Below are 17,141 nucleotides of genomic sequence, written 5' to 3' on the forward strand. Positions count from 1 at the left end.
GCGTATCACTACGAAATGGCCCATCATTTCCGTCACAAACAAGATCAGCTGAATGCCGCCGAGCAGCAAGTGCTGCAGCTGCAGACACGCATTCGCGATCAGGAAGCGCTGGAGCGGATAAAGGAGCTAGGCAAGGAGCTGCAATCGCTGCGCACTAGCACCGAGATGAAGGAGCGTGATCTGCGCGATCGTCTGGCGTTGTTCCAGGATGAGGTCAGCGCGATGCGCACTTCGTCGCAGCGTCGCAGTCCCAGCAACCACAGCAACAGTCTCAACGATAGCAGCGGTGAGCTGTGCCGTCTGACCAACGATATGGAGAGTTTGCGCTGTGTGCTGGAGCTGAAACAGGCCGATATCCCGACGCTGTCCAAGCAGAACGCAGAGCTGCAGCGTGAGAACGACGAGCAACGCAGTTTGAGCAATCGTGTCACTCTTCTGCACCATCTGTATCGCTCTGTTGATCGCTTCTTTCTCAATTACGATGAGCAGATGGACAAGTTGAGCTGTCAGGAGGAGTCACAGACAACGCCTCCCGACACAAATGCCGTGTTGCAGAAGATGCAGCGCAATTACGAAGAGCTGCAACAGCAGTTGCACGACAGGGATGTGGAATGGACGCAGCGTCAGCAGGAGTTGGAGCATCTGCAACGCAGCAAGCTGGAAGAAGCATATGACAAAATGCAGTAAGTGCAGCTGCTGGCCAAGGAGCGTTTCCTTGAGCTCGAATCCCAGCTGCAGGCTAAATATGAGGAGAAGAGGCAGGCGCTGCAAGCGTATCACTACGAAATGGCCCATCATTTCCGTCACAAACAAGATCAGCTGAATGCCGCCGAGCAGCAAGTGCTGCAGCTGCAGACACGCATTCGCGATCAGGAAGCGCTGGAGCGGATAAAGGAGCTAGGCAAGGAGCTGCAATCGCTGCGCACTAGCACCGAGATGAAGGAGCGTGATCTGCGCGATCGTCTGCCGTTGTTCCAGGATGAGGTCAGCGCGATGCGCACTTCGTCGCAGCGTCGCAGTCCCAGCAACCACAGCAACAGTCTCAACGATAGCAGCGGTGAGCTGTGCCGTCTGACCAACGATATGGAGAGTTTGCGCTGTGTGCTGGAGCTGAAACAGGCCGATATCCCGACGCTGTCCAAGCAGAACGCAGAGCTGCAGCGTGAGAACGACGAGCAACGCAGTTTGAGCAATCGTGTCACTCTTCTGCACCATCTGTATCGCTCTGTTGATCGCTTCTTTCTCAATTACGATGAGCAGATGGACAAGTTGAGCTGTCAGGAGGAGTCACAGACAACGCCTCCCGACACAAATGCCGTGTTGCAGAAGATGCAGCGCAATTACGAAGAGCTGCAACAGCAGTTGCACGACAGGGATGTGGAATGGACGCAGCGTCAGCAGGAGTTGGAGCATCTGCAACGCAGCAAGCTGGAAGAAGCATATGACAAAATGCAGTAAGTGCAGCTGCTGGCCAAGGAGCGTTTCCTTGAGCTCGAATCCCAGCTGCAGGCTAAATATGAGGAGAAGAGGCAGGCGCTGCAAGCGTATCACTACGAAATGGCCCATCATTTCCGTCACAAACAAGATCAGCTGAATGCCGCCGAGCAGCAAGTGCTGCAGCTGCAGACACGCATTCGCGATCAGGAAGCGCTGGAGCGGATAAAGGAGCTAGGCAAGGAGCTGCAATCGCTGCGCACTAGCACCGAGATGAAGGAGCGTGATCTGCGCGATCGTCTGGCGTTGTTCCAGGATGAGGTCAGCGCGATGCGCACTTCGTCGCAGCGTCGCAGTCCCAGCAACCACAGCAACAGTCTCAACGATAGCAGCGGTGAGCTGTGCCGTCTGACCAACGATATGGAGAGTTTGCGCTGTGTGCTGGAGCTGAAACAGGCCGATATCCCGACGCTGTCCAAGCAGAACGCAGAGCTGCAGCGTGAGAACGACGAGCAACGCAGTTTGAGCAATCGTGTCACTCTTCTGCACCATCTGTATCGCTCTGTTGATCGCTTCTTTCTCAATTACGATGAGCAGATGGACAAGTTGAGCTGTCAGGAGGAGTCACAGACAACGCCTCCCGACACAAATGCCGTGTTGCAGAAGATGCAGCGCAATTACGAAGAGCTGCAACAGCAGTTGCACGACAGGGATGTGGAATGGACGCAGCGTCAGCAGGAGTTGGAGCATCTGCAACGCAGCAAGCTGGAAGAAGCATATGACAAAATGCAGTAAGTGCAGCTGCTGGCCAAGGAGCGTTTCCTTGAGCTCGAATCCCAGCTGCAGGCTAAATATGAGGAGAAGAGGCAGGCGCTGCAAGCGTATCACTACGAAATGGCCCATCATTTCCGTCACAAACAAGATCAGCTGAATGCCGCCGAGCAGCAAGTGCTGCAGCTGCAGACACGCATTCGCGATCAGGAAGCGCTGGAGCGGATAAAGGAGCTAGGCAAGGAGCTGCAATCGCTGCGCACTACCACCGAGATGAAGGAGCGTGATCTGCGCGATCGTCTGCCGTTGTTCCAGGATGAGGTCAGCGCGATGCGCACTTCGTCGCAGCGTCGCAGTCCCAGCAACCACAGCAACAGTCTCAACGATAGCAGCGGTGAGCTGTGCCGTCTGACCAACGATATGGAGAGTTTGCGCTGTGTGCTGGAGCTGAAACAGGCCGATATCCCGACGCTGTCCAAGCAGAACGCAGAGCTGCAGCGTGAGAACGACGAGCAACGCAGTTTGAGCAATCGTGTCACTCTTCTGCACCATCTGTATCGCTCTGTTGATCGCTTCTTTCTCAATTACGATGAGCAGATGGACAAGTTGAGCTGTCAGGAGGAGTCACAGACAACGCCTCCCGACACAAATGCCGTGTTGCAGAAGATGCAGCGCAATTACGAAGAGCTGCAACAGCAGTTGCACGACAGGGATGTGGAATGGACGCAGCGTCAGCAGGAGTTGGAGCATCTGCAACGCAGCAAGCTGGAAGAAGCATATGACAAAATGCAGTAAGTGCAGCTGCTGGCCAAGGAGCGTTTCCTTGAGCTCGAATCCCAGCTGCAGGCTAAATATGAGGAGAAGAGGCAGGCGCTGCAAGCGTATCACTACGAAATGGCCCATCATTTCCGTCACAAACAAGATCAGCTGAATGCCGCCGAGCAGCAAGTGCTGCAGCTGCAGACACGCATTCGCGATCAGGAAGCGCTGGAGCGGATAAAGGAGCTAGGCAAGGAGCTGCAATCGCTGCGCACTAGCACCGAGATGAAGGAGCGTGATCTGCGCGATCGTCTGGCGTTGTTCCAGGATGAGGTCAGCGCGATGCGCACTTCGTCGCAGCGTCGCAGTCCCAGCAACCACGGCAATAGCAATGGCAACCACAGCAACAGTCTCAACGATAGCAGCGGTGAGCTGTGCCGTCTGACCAACAACATGGAGAGTTTGCGCTGTGTGCTGGAGCTGAAACAGGCCGATATCCCGACGCTGTCCAAGCAGAACGCAGAGCTGCAGCGGGAGAACGACGAGCAACGCAGTTTGAGCAATCGTGTCACTCTTCTGCACCATCTGTATCGCTCTGTTGATCGCTTCTTTCTCAATTACGATGAGCAGATGGACAAGTTGAGCTGTCAGGAGGAGTCACAGACAACGCCTCCCGACACAAATGCCGTGTTGCAGAAGATGCAGCGCAATTACGAAGAGCTGCAACAGCAGTTGCACGACAGGGATGTGGAATGGACGCAGCGTCAGCAGGAGTTGGAGCATCTGCAACGCAGCAAGCTGGAAGAAGCATATGACAAAATGCAGTAAGTGCAGCTGCTGGCCAAGGAGCGTTTCCTTGAGCTCGAATCCCAGCTGCAGGCTAAATATGAGGAGAAGAGGCAGGCGCTGCAAGCGTATCACTACGAAATGGCCCATCATTTCCGTCACAAACAAGATCAGCTGAATGCCGCCGAGCAGCAAGTGCTGCAGCTGCAGACACGCATTCGCGATCAGGAAGCGCTGGAGCGGATAAAGGAGCTAGGCAAGGAGCTGCAATCGCTGCGCACTAGCACCGAGATGAAGGAGCGTGATCTGCGCGATCGTCTGCCGTTGTTCCAGGATGAGGTCAGCGCGATGCGCACTTCGTCGCAGCGTCGCAGTCCCAGCAACCACAGCAACAGTCTCAACGATAGCAGCGGTGAGCTGTGCCGTCTGACCAACGATATGGAGAGTTTGCGCTGTGTGCTGGAGCTGAAACAGGCCGATATCCCGACGCTGTCCAAGCAGAACGCAGAGCTGCAGCGTGAGAACGACGAGCAACGCAGTTTGAGCAATCGTGTCACTCTTCTGCACCATCTGTATCGCTCTGTTGATCGCTTCTTTCTCAATTACGATGAGCAGATGGACAAGTTGAGCTGTCAGGAGGAGTCACAGACAACGCCTCCCGACACAAATGCCGTGTTGCAGAAGATGCAGCGCAATTACGAAGAGCTGCAACAGCAGTTGCACGACAGGGATGTGGAATGGACGCAGCGTCAGCAGGAGTTGGAGCATCTGCAACGCAGCAAGCTGGAAGAAGCATATGACAAAATGCAGTAAGTGCAGCTGCTGGCCAAGGAGCGTTTCCTTGAGCTCGAATCCCAGCTGCAGGCTAAATATGAGGAGAAGAGGCAGGCGCTGCAAGCGTATCACTACGAAATGGCCCATCATTTCCGTCACAAACAAGATCAGCTGAATGCCGCCGAGCAGCAAGTGCTGCAGCTGCAGACACGCATTCGCGATCAGGAAGCGCTGGAGCGGATAAAGGAGCTAGGCAAGGAGCTGCAATCGCTGCGCACTAGCACCGAGATGAAGGAGCGTGATCTGCGCGATCGTCTGGCGTTGTTCCAGGATGAGGTCAGCGCGATGCGCACTTCGTCGCAGCGTCGCAGTCCCAGCAACCACAGCAACAGTCTCAACGATAGCAGCGGTGAGCTGTGCCGTCTGACCAACGATATGGAGAGTTTGCGCTGTGTGCTGGAGCTGAAACAGGCCGATATCCCGACGCTGTCCAAGCAGAACGCAGAGCTGCAGCGTGAGAACGACGAGCAACGCAGTTTGAGCAATCGTGTCACTCTTCTGCACCATCTGTATCGCTCTGTTGATCGCTTCTTTCTCAATTACGATGAGCAGATGGACAAGTTGAGCTGTCAGGAGGAGTCACAGACAACGCCTCCCGACACAAATGCCGTGTTGCAGAAGATGCAGCGCAATTACGAAGAGCTGCAACAGCAGTTGCACGACAGGGATGTGGAATGGACGCAGCGTCAGCAGGAGTTGGAGCATCTGCAACGCAGCAAGCTGGAAGAAGCATATGACAAAATGCAGTAAGTGCAGCTGCTGGCCAAGGAGCGTTTCCTTGAGCTCGAATCCCAGCTGCAGGCTAAATATGAGGAGAAGAGGCAGGCGCTGCAAGCGTATCACTACGAAATGGCCCATCATTTCCGTCACAAACAAGATCAGCTGAATGCCGCCGAGCAGCAAGTGCTGCAGCTGCAGACACGCATTCGCGATCAGGAAGCGCTGGAGCGGATAAAGGAGCTAGGCAAGGAGCTGCAATCGCTGCGCACTAGCACCGAGATGAAGGAGCGTGATCTGCGCGATCGTCTGGCGTTGTTCCAGGATGAGGTCAGCGCGATGCGCACTTCGTCGCAGCGTCGCAGTCCCAGCAACCACAGCAACAGTCTCAACGATAGCAGCGGTGAGCTGTGCCGTCTGACCAACGATATGGAGAGTTTGCGCTGTGTGCTGGAGCTGAAACAGGCCGATATCCCGACGCTGTCCAAGCAGAACGCAGAGCTGCAGCGTGAGAACGACGAGCAACGCAGTTTGAGCAATCGTGTCACTCTTCTGCACCATCTGTATCGCTCTGTTGATCGCTTCTTTCTCAATTACGATGAGCAGATGGACAAGTTGAGCTGTCAGGAGGAGTCACAGACAACGCCTCCCGACACAAATGCCGTGTTGCAGAAGATGCAGCGCAATTACGAAGAGCTGCAACAGCAGTTGCACGACAGGGATGTGGAATGGACGCAGCGTCAGCAGGAGTTGGAGCATCTGCAACGCAGCAAGCTGGAAGAAGCATATGACAAAATGCAGTAAGTGCAGCTGCTGGCCAAGGAGCGTTTCCTTGAGCTCGAATCCCAGCTGCAGGCTAAATATGAGGAGAAGAGGCAGGCGCTGCAAGCGTATCACTACGAAATGGCCCATCATTTCCGTCACAAACAAGATCAGCTGAATGCCGCCGAGCAGCAAGTGCTGCAGCTGCAGACACGCATTCGCGATCAGGAAGCGCTGGAGCGGATAAAGGAGCTAGGCAAGGAGCTGCAATCGCTGCGCACTAGCACCGAGATGAAGGAGCGTGATCTGCGCGATCGTCTGGCGTTGTTCCAGGATGAGGTCAGCGCGATGCGCACTTCGTCGCAGCGTCGCAGTCCCAGCAACCACAGCAACAGTCTCAACGATAGCAGCGGTGAGCTGTGCCGTCTGACCAACGATATGGAGAGTTTGCGCTGTGTGCTGGAGCTGAAACAGGCCGATATCCCGACGCTGTCCAAGCAGAACGCAGAGCTGCAGCGTGAGAACGACGAGCAACGCAGTTTGAGCAATCGTGTCACTCTTCTGCACCATCTGTATCGCTCTGTTGATCGCTTCTTTCTCAATTACGATGAGCTGACTCCCGCTCATACACTGCTGGTCTTAGGTTAGACGCACTCACTCTTATTTTAAATAAAATGCTATATTTATAATAATGCTTATTCTTATTGTCAAAAAAGCTTTTCTTATCAGAGTTCGAATCTTGTTCGAAAAATATTTGCTCACAGCTAGTTGATTTGCGAAAAAATAACTGTACATTCGAAGATTCCAGAAAGTTTTATGGCAATCACACGTGTTTTCGCTTGGTCAATGAAATAGACGCACTTTAGATTTCTTTGTCTTGCGTAAAGAAGTGCAGTTTTTTGTATTGATAAAATATTAAAAATAAACAAATAAATTGTTTTAGAGTTATATTTAAAGTAAAAATGGGAAAAGCTGGTGTTATGAGCTTATTAGAACGTCAAAAAGTAGACTTTTTTCACTCGCAAGGACTGTCCAATCGAAACATTGCCAAAAAGATAAATCGCAGCTCCAGAACTGTTGATAGATATTTAAAAGATCCAGAGAAATATGGAAACAACTTTAAAGGAAAAAAAAGAGCACTATCTGAACAAGCAGTTCGCAAAATTGTTAGAATTGCATCAAATTCGACCAAGTCCGCAGCTAAGATTAAGGAATTAGCCGGAGTAAAAGCAAGCCTTTCAACTGTTCAGCGTACAATCAGAAATGCAAAACACCTAAAGCGACTTAAAAATCAAGAAAAAACCTCCTCTGAATGCAATACGCAAAGAAAAACGGCTTCAATTCGCAAAAGAATACATGACGTGGAATGTTCAAACAGACACTCGGCTTAATGATTGGCGTTCTGTTGTTATTACTGATGAAAAACGTTTTAATTTAGATGGCCCCGATGGTTTTCAATATTATTATCATGATTTGCGAAAAGATGAGCTATATTTAAGTCGCCACCACAGCCGAGAAGGTGGAGTAATGGTGTGGGGTGCCATCACGTTCTATGGAACAATTGACTTGATTTGTATCGATCAGAAGATGAACGGCGATCGCTTCAAAAAATTGTTGGAATCCGTATTTCCAAAATTAAATGATCTCTTTGGACAAATTCCTTGGATTTTTCAACAAGACAATGCTCCTATTTATAACTCTCGAGTAGTAAAGTCGTTTATTTCGAGTCTAAACGTTTATATCATGTCCTGGCCACCATATTCTCCAGATCTTAACGTAATTGAAAATGTTTGGGGCTGGCTAACGCGGAAGGTATACGAAGGAGGAAAGCAATACGAAGATAAGGAAACATTAACTGCAGCTATTAAACGTGCTTGGAGCGAGATTTCGTTGAAATACATAGATTCCCTGTATTATTCTATGAAGGACCGGATATATGAAGTTATTACTAACAAAGGAGGCAGTACTCATTACTGAAATGTTTTTTTTTTTTATTTCTAATAAATCAAATATTAACACTAACTACAAATTTAAGTTAAAAATAAGTTACTTTTTTAAAAAAAAAATATTATGTCTAAGTGCGTCTATTGCGTCTATTCTATTGACCAAGAAAAACGTGCCTTATTTTAAGTTGCTTCAAGAAAATGTTTGAAAACACAACTTATGTTATATTTTTATAATATTTTGAATATTATAATTAAAGTAGTATTAAATAAGCAATGTTTTTGCATATTTACTTTTTTTCAACAATCATTAAAATAAAAAATGTAAATCAAATTTGTGTGGAAAACTGAGTGCGTCTAACCCAAGACCACCAGTGTATACTGTTTGGTGGTTCTCCAACCGTGATTCTTGAGCCCGATCTAACTACGCTGGACTACAATCGGTTGGATGGTTGGCAGCGTGTCACTCAGCTGCAGCAGGTCTTCTGGATTAGATGGCGGGAGGAGTATCTCACTCTTCTCCAGCAAAGATCCAAGTGGCGCAATCCTGATTCAAGGACGAAAATTTGCCTCCTCTTCGGTGGCCGCTAGCTCGTGTCATGGCGCTCATCTCTGGCAAGGACGGCGAGTGTCGAGTTGCCGAGTTAAAGACGACGTGTGGCAGCACCCGGAGAGCCATAAACAAACTCTGTCTATTGTCCCTGAAGGATGATGTTGAAAGATAGGCTTTCAACGGCGGGAGTATGTCGGGAGCAGCAGACAGCGCATGTTAATGCAATGCTGTGACAGCGTCTGCCAGCAGCGCTGCATCTGCCGGCAGCGCTGTATGCTCTCTGTTAGCGATCGCTTGCAGCTCGATCGGCTAATTGCCTCTTACTCTTGTTTTGACTCTTGATCTGTAATCTGTTGTTATCGTGTCGGTGGCGAAGCTTGGTACTACGCAAGTCACAGCCAAATAGTCCAAAGTGGTGGTTACATATACGTACATATGTGCCATTTAATAAACAATTGAATTTGAAATTAGCGTGTTTTACTTATAGACAATAGACGTGCAAATAAAGCTACTAAAAAAGCTTCGTGGCTCAACACCTATCACTTCACGCTTAAAGGCACCCTGATAATCATGTGCTCGAATGTTTTTCGACAAAATGTGATACAAAGTATCCGTTCTCATCACTTTTTGAGTGATTTCAGCGCATAAGAGTAAATCAGATTCATGTTGACGAATTGAAGTTATATACCCCGGCCATAATTCCATTCGATGCTTACTATCCACAGCAGTATTATTTTCCAAAGATGGAGAAATATCTTATGTGGAATATTATAAGAGGAGGTGCTGTTCAATTGATAATGTTAATTCCTGAATTGGCTCGAGCTACTGGTTTAACTGACGATATGTGATCTGACTTCTAATTAATGAAGGCAATGGGCTAGCATACTATAATTGATCCCGATCGACGAATTGATATATTGCGTGCATTTAATCAGCGCCTGCAGAAATCGGAAATTAGTGTTAATATGTTGAAATCGTGGAATGTTGAATTGGATTCTGCATTTGTTGAGATACGTGCACGAGTTCTGCCGCCACAGAAGATTGTATTTGGATATCAAAGGCGCTATTTATGCGATGCCCGCGCTGATTGGACATAGAAATGTCGTAAAGACGCTATGTTTACAAACGTAGACATACATAAAACGTTGGTATGTCATAACAACAAGTCGGTCAAAGCGTGAAGTACAGCAGTTTGTGAAGCTGCGTATGCAGGCATCTGGAGACATGAGACTTCATATGAGCGAACCCAGATATGAAGAAATTTCGGATGATCGCAATGGGACTTATTTGCAAGCGATCGATAATGCTGCCGCTAAAGATCCACGAATTGTAATGATTGTTATAAAGTGTGCTAACGAAGAGAAATATAGTTGCATTAAGAAACAAACGTGTGTTGATCGTCCAGTACCCGCCCGGATAGATCAAACGGTCTTATGTCGATTGCAACCAAAGTTGTAATACAAATGAATGCCAAACTAATGGGTGCTCCATGGATGATAAAACTTCCTATAAATGAATTGATGACCGTTGGATTTGATGTATGCCACTCGTCTAAGAACAAAAACAAGTCATATGGCGCTTTTGTAGCTACTATAGATATGAAGTCCTCCACACGTTATTTCTCTTCAGTTACTGAGCATATGAAGGGTCAGGAAGTGTCTAATCAAATATTAATGAATATGACATGTGCACTAAAGGCATATCGTGAGCATCATGGGAGTTTGTCCAATCGCATTCTCTTTTTCGGCGACGGTGTAGGGGATAGTCAGCTAAATCAAGTATTCAATATTGAGGAGAAATTCCTCAAAACTCGACTGAACGAGATCTATAAATCGGCGGGAAGAGAAAGGTTGCAATTTGGCATTTATTGTTATAATAAAAAGAATACACACGTTACTTTGTTAATAAAAAAAAAATCCTGAACCTGGAGCCGTCGTCGACGATGGAGTCACTTTGCCCGAGCGTTATGATTTCTATTTGGTTTCACAGGCCATAAAACAAGGTACTGTTTCTCCAACAAACTACAATGTTTTGCATGACAGCATGGGTCTGAATGCTGATAAGATACAAATACTAACGTACAAAATGACACATATGTACTATAATTGGTCTGGAACTTCCCGAGTCCCTGCAGTTTGTCAATATGCTAGCTATACAAGTACGTCCAACGCTAGAACCACTTGAGAATTGCAACAGGCAAAGAAGTAAAATGTATTGTTTATGTTTTCAATTTATGTAAACAAACTTGCAAGTATGCAATACAAATTTAAATTCAGTACCAATGATGGAGAAATAGCTTATGTGGAATATTATAAGAAACGCTACTACAATATTTCACATAAGATATTTCATATTTTTTTTTAATTTTTCATATTTCAAAACAATATTTTGATTATTTTGAATTTTTAAGTAATTATAAAAAAAAATGAGTACATTTTTTTTTAGATTCACGTCCTATTTCTAATAAATTCGATCAATCAATGTGCACAAGCATGATTCACATAGCCAAGTGACGCATAGAACCCAAAATTTTGAAATTATAAAGGGTGGGAAATGGAAACAATGAATGGGCAGTCAAAAAAATTTTTAAATTTGGCAAAATTTTGAGACTTTGAAAGTTGGGCAAACGATGAATTTGGATGGGCCATAGGCTAAAATCAAAAAAGTATGAAAATTTTTTGAATTAAGCAAAATTTTGAAATTCTAAAGGGTGGGCAAACGAAAATAGCGAATGGGCAGTCTGAAAAAGTCAAAAAAATTTGAAAAATTTTGAAATTTGGCAAAAATTTGAGACTTTGAAACTTGGGCAAACGATGAATTTGTATGGGCAATCAAAAAAGTTGAAAACCTTCAAATTTTTCAAAATTTTGAAATTCTGAGATATGGGCAGACTTGAAAACACTTGAGGCTACCGTTGTAGAGCTTTAGTTTTCATAATTTTGATGTGTTGGCGATTGAGTTTGAGTCATTCATGGCGAAAAAATGTCAAAATTTTTCAAAATTCAAAATTTCGAAAACGAAAATTTTTTTCGAAAAACTAAAACATGGGCAAACGATTTTAAAGCGATTTCCGCAAAAAAAATTTTGAAAAAAATATTTTTTGAATTTTCGAAAAAAAAAAATTTTCATAATTTTGAAACTAAGGGTGGGCAAAAAAAAATTTTTCCTGGGCAAACATGGGCAAACGATTTAAAGCAATGGGCACCAATTTTTTTTTGAATATCTCAAATCACTGGACCCAGCTTCTCTGAGCTCACAAAATTTGATATATTTGACTCTATTTGCGTCTCCCGTTTTCAAGTAACGGTAAAAAAAAAAAAGCACACACGCTTCAATTTAAGCTAGACTGTACATGTATCACCGAATCCATTTGCACTCTTTGAATACTTCCAATAGGCAGTCTTCCTGATAGTTCTCCAGTTACACTACTCCGCAAGAAATCGGTGCAGTTGGTTCCCACAGGATACTTAATCGCTTACTCGGAACTCGGCGGTGACTAAACATTTTGGTGTTGGAAATTGGAACCTTTTCGATTAACAAACTTGTATGCTAATTTATTATATGCACAATACTGATTTCTATGAATATTACCCCGTAATTTGTACTAAAACCATGTGCAGAGATTACTAATCAACGTAGCCCTCATGTTCAATATAAATAAATGGAAATTGAATAATAGTTTATTTCTGTGAATTTTTAATATTTTGCTATTCAGATTATTATTTTGGACATGACTGTTGTAAAAATGTATTATTTGTGCAATTATTCTGGTTTATGCTGACATCAAAGGTTTTCTTTTAGCTTGTTACGGAAGAATCGTTGTTCTTTCTTCGGTTACTGGGTTCTTTGTCATCGTCGGTCATAAATCCTTCAGGATCGTACTTTTTGCATTTTTTAGTTTATCGAGCCGCTTCAAAAGATGGTTGTTTGCAGTTTCTGCTTCTTCCAAACGCTCCAGAATCTCGCGATGCTGCAACACGAATGAAAAAATAATAAATAATTAATATAATGTAAATGATGCAAATAAATGCATATCGAAAATATGCTTAAAGAAAGCCTCCATAACAGTTACAATCATTATGAAAAGTGAGTATGAAGGTTCTTTATAAAAACTATGAACTAGCATAAACAATATATATAGTATTTTTGCAATATTTCTTTCCGTGTCATTCTTCCATTAAAAATTTAATTACTATAGAAATCAACTAACAAAACTACTTCTTATTCATGTTGCCAACTTAGGACGTTTATTTTATGTCTTTCGCGACTTTCCATCTCACTCTTATCCTTCTATTTCTAAAAAGAAAGAGACAAATTTTTTGTATCTCTCTTTAGTTTCTCCAACTCTGTATTATTTTCTCTTTCTTTGTCGTGTTTTGAGGTTTTCGCTGACGAAGAATGGGTTCAGATATTTGCGTGTATATATCTATATCCACACATTTGGACTTGTTATCAGCCAACGGACTAATCAGCGAACTTCGAAATGAAAATAAACGAAAATGATTCACAAGCTAAAAATTTGCTGATAATGAATTCAAGTTGCAGTTATAAATTGCAAGCTATGGTAAGAATAAAATAGGGTAAAATGAGCTATGAAAATTGATATTCTACTGCTTATATAGTATACTAATTTAATCAGTATTAACACACCTCTCTTTGCAGTTTTCGCCGTTCCACTTTCAATTCCGCCTCAACTTTCTCCGCTGCTTCGGCTGTACTTTTGTAGCGGATGACCTGCGACTCCGAACGTGACAAACTTGCTTGCAGATTAGCAATTTCCTGCTCAGCTTTTTGCAGTTTATATTTATAATCTGATATGACTTTATTTGCTTCTCCTGTGAATTACACACAAATATATATTCCAAATATACGTAAACAAATCGATTTGATACATACTTTGAACATCATAATCATCGTCATAGCCCAAAGAGTTATTTAACGAACCACAGCGACCGGATCTTCCTTCACTTTTATAAGCATCTAACTGTTCATGCAGTACTTGTACTTGCGTTGAAAGCAGCTGCTTTTCCTCTGCAAACTTTTTAAGTCTTACATCTGAAAGTATTCAATTAAAAATTATATCACACTTCGATTATACAAAATTCATTTTAATAAATGAAATAGACAGTAAAAAAAATTCAATTATTCGATATATGCATTTATGTTCTTTGCAAAAATCCAATGATAATTTTATTAACATCGTATTGTACTCACCAATTGATCCCTGAACGGTAGCCAAAATATTTGCGTTTTCAACACTAACTAACGCCCTCTTGGCATCACTGCCGTCCGTATTCTCAATGGCAACAATAACAAGACCATGCTCTGCTATTAACGTATCTCGTTCGCTTAGTTGGCCTTGGACCAAACTCAATTCAAGTGTTGTTCGGTCCAAATTTCGTTTAAGCGCATTACAATCTCGCAATTTATTTTTAAGCTCGCGTTGTAGTTGGGCAACAGACTCCTGCATCGTTTCTCTTTTATCCTTCAGTAATTTAACCTCATATGTTTGAGATGAGCGATCATTGTCCAATTGAGCATTTGTAATCATTGCCTTCCGAAAGCGCTCTTCGACTTCCTGCAACACAAACAACATTTATAAATAATACCAACAAGAAAGACATAGTAAAAAGGCAATCAATACAATTCATAAATAGTATATTTCTAGACAATAATTCAATTCAAGAGATTGTGTCAGCGCTGACCTTTATCTCATTGCTAACCCTTTGGCATAACGATTAACATTCCACCCAGACAATTATCTGAAGAAGAACTTTTGGACGATGCCGTGTTGAAATATCTTACATAACAAATGAAAATATCTTACAGCCAAACCACCAATTACTCTCCAATTCTCCTCTTCCGAATATTAAGGACAGGACATCAATCTGCCCGATCTCATTAAACAGGACAGAAAGGCCACAGTCCATGTTATCAACTGTGAGACGCCCAGCATTTTTCCTTTAAAAGTGCGAATAATACAAAAAAATTATGTATGACATAAAAACAACAATTCCAAATTACTACACATAACTATTGTATTATAATTAAAATACTACAAAGCACATACGTAAGTACGACTTAGCACCGAAATATTGCTAAAATATTACTATGACAGTTTCAGTTCGCAAATGAATAAAAAAAAACTGAAGTGGCCAAAACAACTGATCATGTGGTGCCCTCAACAAAGCTGTGTCCTTAATAAGTTGTCCATATTCAAATTTTTCAGTAGTTTATCATTGCCTTAAATAAAAAATATTGTTTTAGCAACAAGATTAGGTTCGGTATGCTGACTTAGTTAATCAACATGACTATTAATATGGATATTAGGGTAATACTAAACATTCTTATTCTTTTAAACGTAATATTCCTTTCTTCTTTCTTAAATTTGAATAACAATCCACAATATAGAAAAAAGAACTACTTGTTAGAAGAGATAATTACTTAATATTATTTTTTACAGCTGCTCTCTGGCTTTCAAATAATGAACAGTTGACATATGCATATATTAATTTTTGAGTTTATAAACTAGAATAATATGATTATATTATGCGGAAATATTAGGTACCTACTTTAAGTTCATGTTTGATGTCACGAACGCTGCGGCCTTCCTCTTCCAATGAATCCTCACTACTTCGTCGCGAAGCTGCTGCACGTGTTAAGTTTAGAAGACGAGGTATATCGTGAATGACGCTGCCACTGATATTTTGCATATCAAAGGCACGATCGGCATTGTGCTCTTGTTCCTTTTGTTGCCGCTCCAACTCACGCATGCGTATTTCTCGAGCTTCTACGCGTGCTTGACGACGAGCTGCCAGACGCGCCTCAGCCTGTGCAAAAGGTATAAGAATAAGGTATATTATTAGTTAGGCTCCAAGAACAGATGTGTAATCCATATAGTTTTTAATAGTTCAAGCATAAAAGATCAGTTAAACTCCAATTTAGTTAATCCAAAATGATACAATTGGCTAGATGCTAGCTATAATAGTGTTTCTTGAATAACTCGTTGACATTCGAATCCGTTTATAGTCATGACAAAATCAGTTTCAATTTGAGAAGAAAAAAACTATTTAAAATTGGTCTGTTTTTCAATAGATATTACTTTGTTGAAATAATAGAAATTCGTAAATATTATTTACAAATGGTTTTTGAATATTGTAAAATCACTAATCAGGAACGCAGCAAAATTGTTTATCTATGTTAATAATGATCGAAACTGTATAAATTATTATTTTCTTTTTTTAATAGATAAACAGATTCAATAAGGTTCAGCCCTTTACCGGTAGAACGGATTCAACACGTAGTGTCAGGAAATACCTTTAGGCAACATGACCATCTCATAACAAATATATACTAATGATCGGCGTCAAGTTTTGCTTGCAAATGTTGACTCATCATCAAATCATGATCAATCCGTACCACGATCCGATAATCAAACATATGGATAAGTCATTCATGAAAGACCTTCGCTATTGGGATAAAAAATCAAGTGTAAGTGGTTAGAGTCGAAACAGAAATTACCTCCTTTGTAATTTGGTCGAGCGCATTATCCTCGGCATTAGCACAGATATTGTTTCGCCTCCGACCTGTGGTACTTGTGGTATCCATGGTGTTCACCAAATAAATGAAATCTTTATATGTCTATTGTTCATATGTGTCGTTAACCGCATCAAGTGTTGCTCTTTTATGGCTTGAATATCGCTGGCTGACCGAATTCACGTTTGCTAAGTTATATTTATTAAGGCAAATCAATGTTGTTGTAATCTGCAATTAAATTGATTTCAAAAAATTAACTTTTCAGATATACAAACTACATAAGTACATATGTTTATTAGTACATATATATTTACACATGTATCATACAAATATACAAAACACATTTACTTATGTTTGTACATACATGCATAAAAATATAGATTTGTACAAGCATACATATGTTTGTATGTGTGCAGGTTAATCCGTAATGGACCTGTGTTGCTTGTAAATACAAGTAACAAATATGTATGTCTGTGTTCACCTTTATGTACACACATTCTATCAAAGAATTGAATATATATGTCAAACCGACTATATTTGTTTTATTTGATTAGTGTTGAGTTGCGTATTATTATTAGACCGATAGCCCATAGCACATACAAATTAAAATTAAAGGCAAATCGCGACAATTGCGGCCAATATTATAGCGGAATTTTATTATATACATATATTGAATAATTGATAATCGCGAATCAAAAATATATTCTGTTAACAATATATTTTACGGTTTACTTAGGGGTTAGAACTGTCCATATTAGTTGTGTCGAATTGTTCGAAATATGTTCAATTGAACATCGAGTCACCAACTTGAACGAGGTCATTTAGTTCCTTCGTTTTGCTTATTTTGTTCGTTTGAGTCATTTTTGCATTGTTATCGAATAGTCTTAATCCATCATTTTGTATTTCCACCATATCACGTCCACATCCATTAAAAAATCGATAATAGGGACTTAAGATTATAGTGTTCTATATAATTTTTTTTTAAAGTGTTTCTCCCAATTTAGATAGTTTATAATATAAAACTTTTGTAAATTATTTGTAGATTT

The 17,141-nt window shown here is 42.5% G+C and overlaps 2 protein-coding genes across 6 annotated transcripts; one reads left to right on the top strand and one right to left on the bottom strand.

Annotated features, from left to right (window-relative positions):
• The first annotated feature begins 9,926 nt into the window (after nucleotides 1–9,926).
• On the top strand, nucleotides 9,927–12,059 carry LOC133847721 (protein aubergine-like). The gene is made up of 2 exons (XM_062282915.1): nucleotides 9,927–10,428; nucleotides 11,956–12,059. Exons 1-2 carry the CDS (start codon nucleotides 9,993–9,995, stop codon nucleotides 12,057–12,059), a joined length of 540 nt encoding a protein of 179 aa, XP_062138899.1. The 5' UTR covers nucleotides 9,927–9,992.
• Nucleotides 12,060–12,206: 147 nt separating this feature from the next.
• LOC133849443 (leucine-rich repeat flightless-interacting protein 2) lies at nucleotides 12,207–16,930 on the bottom strand. 5 transcript variants are annotated; one of them, XM_062285537.1, is made up of 7 exons: nucleotides 16,828–16,930; nucleotides 16,081–16,323; nucleotides 15,132–15,389; nucleotides 13,774–14,137; nucleotides 13,456–13,614; nucleotides 13,210–13,394; nucleotides 12,207–12,529 (listed from the first exon to the last, which is right to left on the bottom strand). In XM_062285537.1, the coding sequence occupies exons 2-7, from the start codon at nucleotides 16,165–16,167 to the stop codon at nucleotides 12,419–12,421; spliced, it is 1,164 nt and encodes a 387-aa protein (XP_062141521.1). In that variant the 5' UTR covers nucleotides 16,168–16,323; nucleotides 16,828–16,930; the 3' UTR covers nucleotides 12,207–12,418. The 5 variants fall into 5 exon arrangements, with proteins under 5 accessions (XP_062141521.1, XP_062141520.1, XP_062141518.1 ...); XM_062285536.1 differs by having other exon boundaries at nucleotides 16,591–16,872; XM_062285534.1 differs by having other exon boundaries at nucleotides 16,577–16,872.
• Nucleotides 16,931–17,141: the final 211 nt, after the last annotated feature.

The sequence above is a fragment of the Drosophila sulfurigaster genome, chromosome X (assembly GCF_023558435.1).
Source record: "Drosophila sulfurigaster albostrigata strain 15112-1811.04 chromosome X, ASM2355843v2, whole genome shotgun sequence".
In the NCBI taxonomy this organism is placed as follows: domain Eukaryota; kingdom Metazoa; phylum Arthropoda; class Insecta; order Diptera; family Drosophilidae; genus Drosophila; species Drosophila sulfurigaster.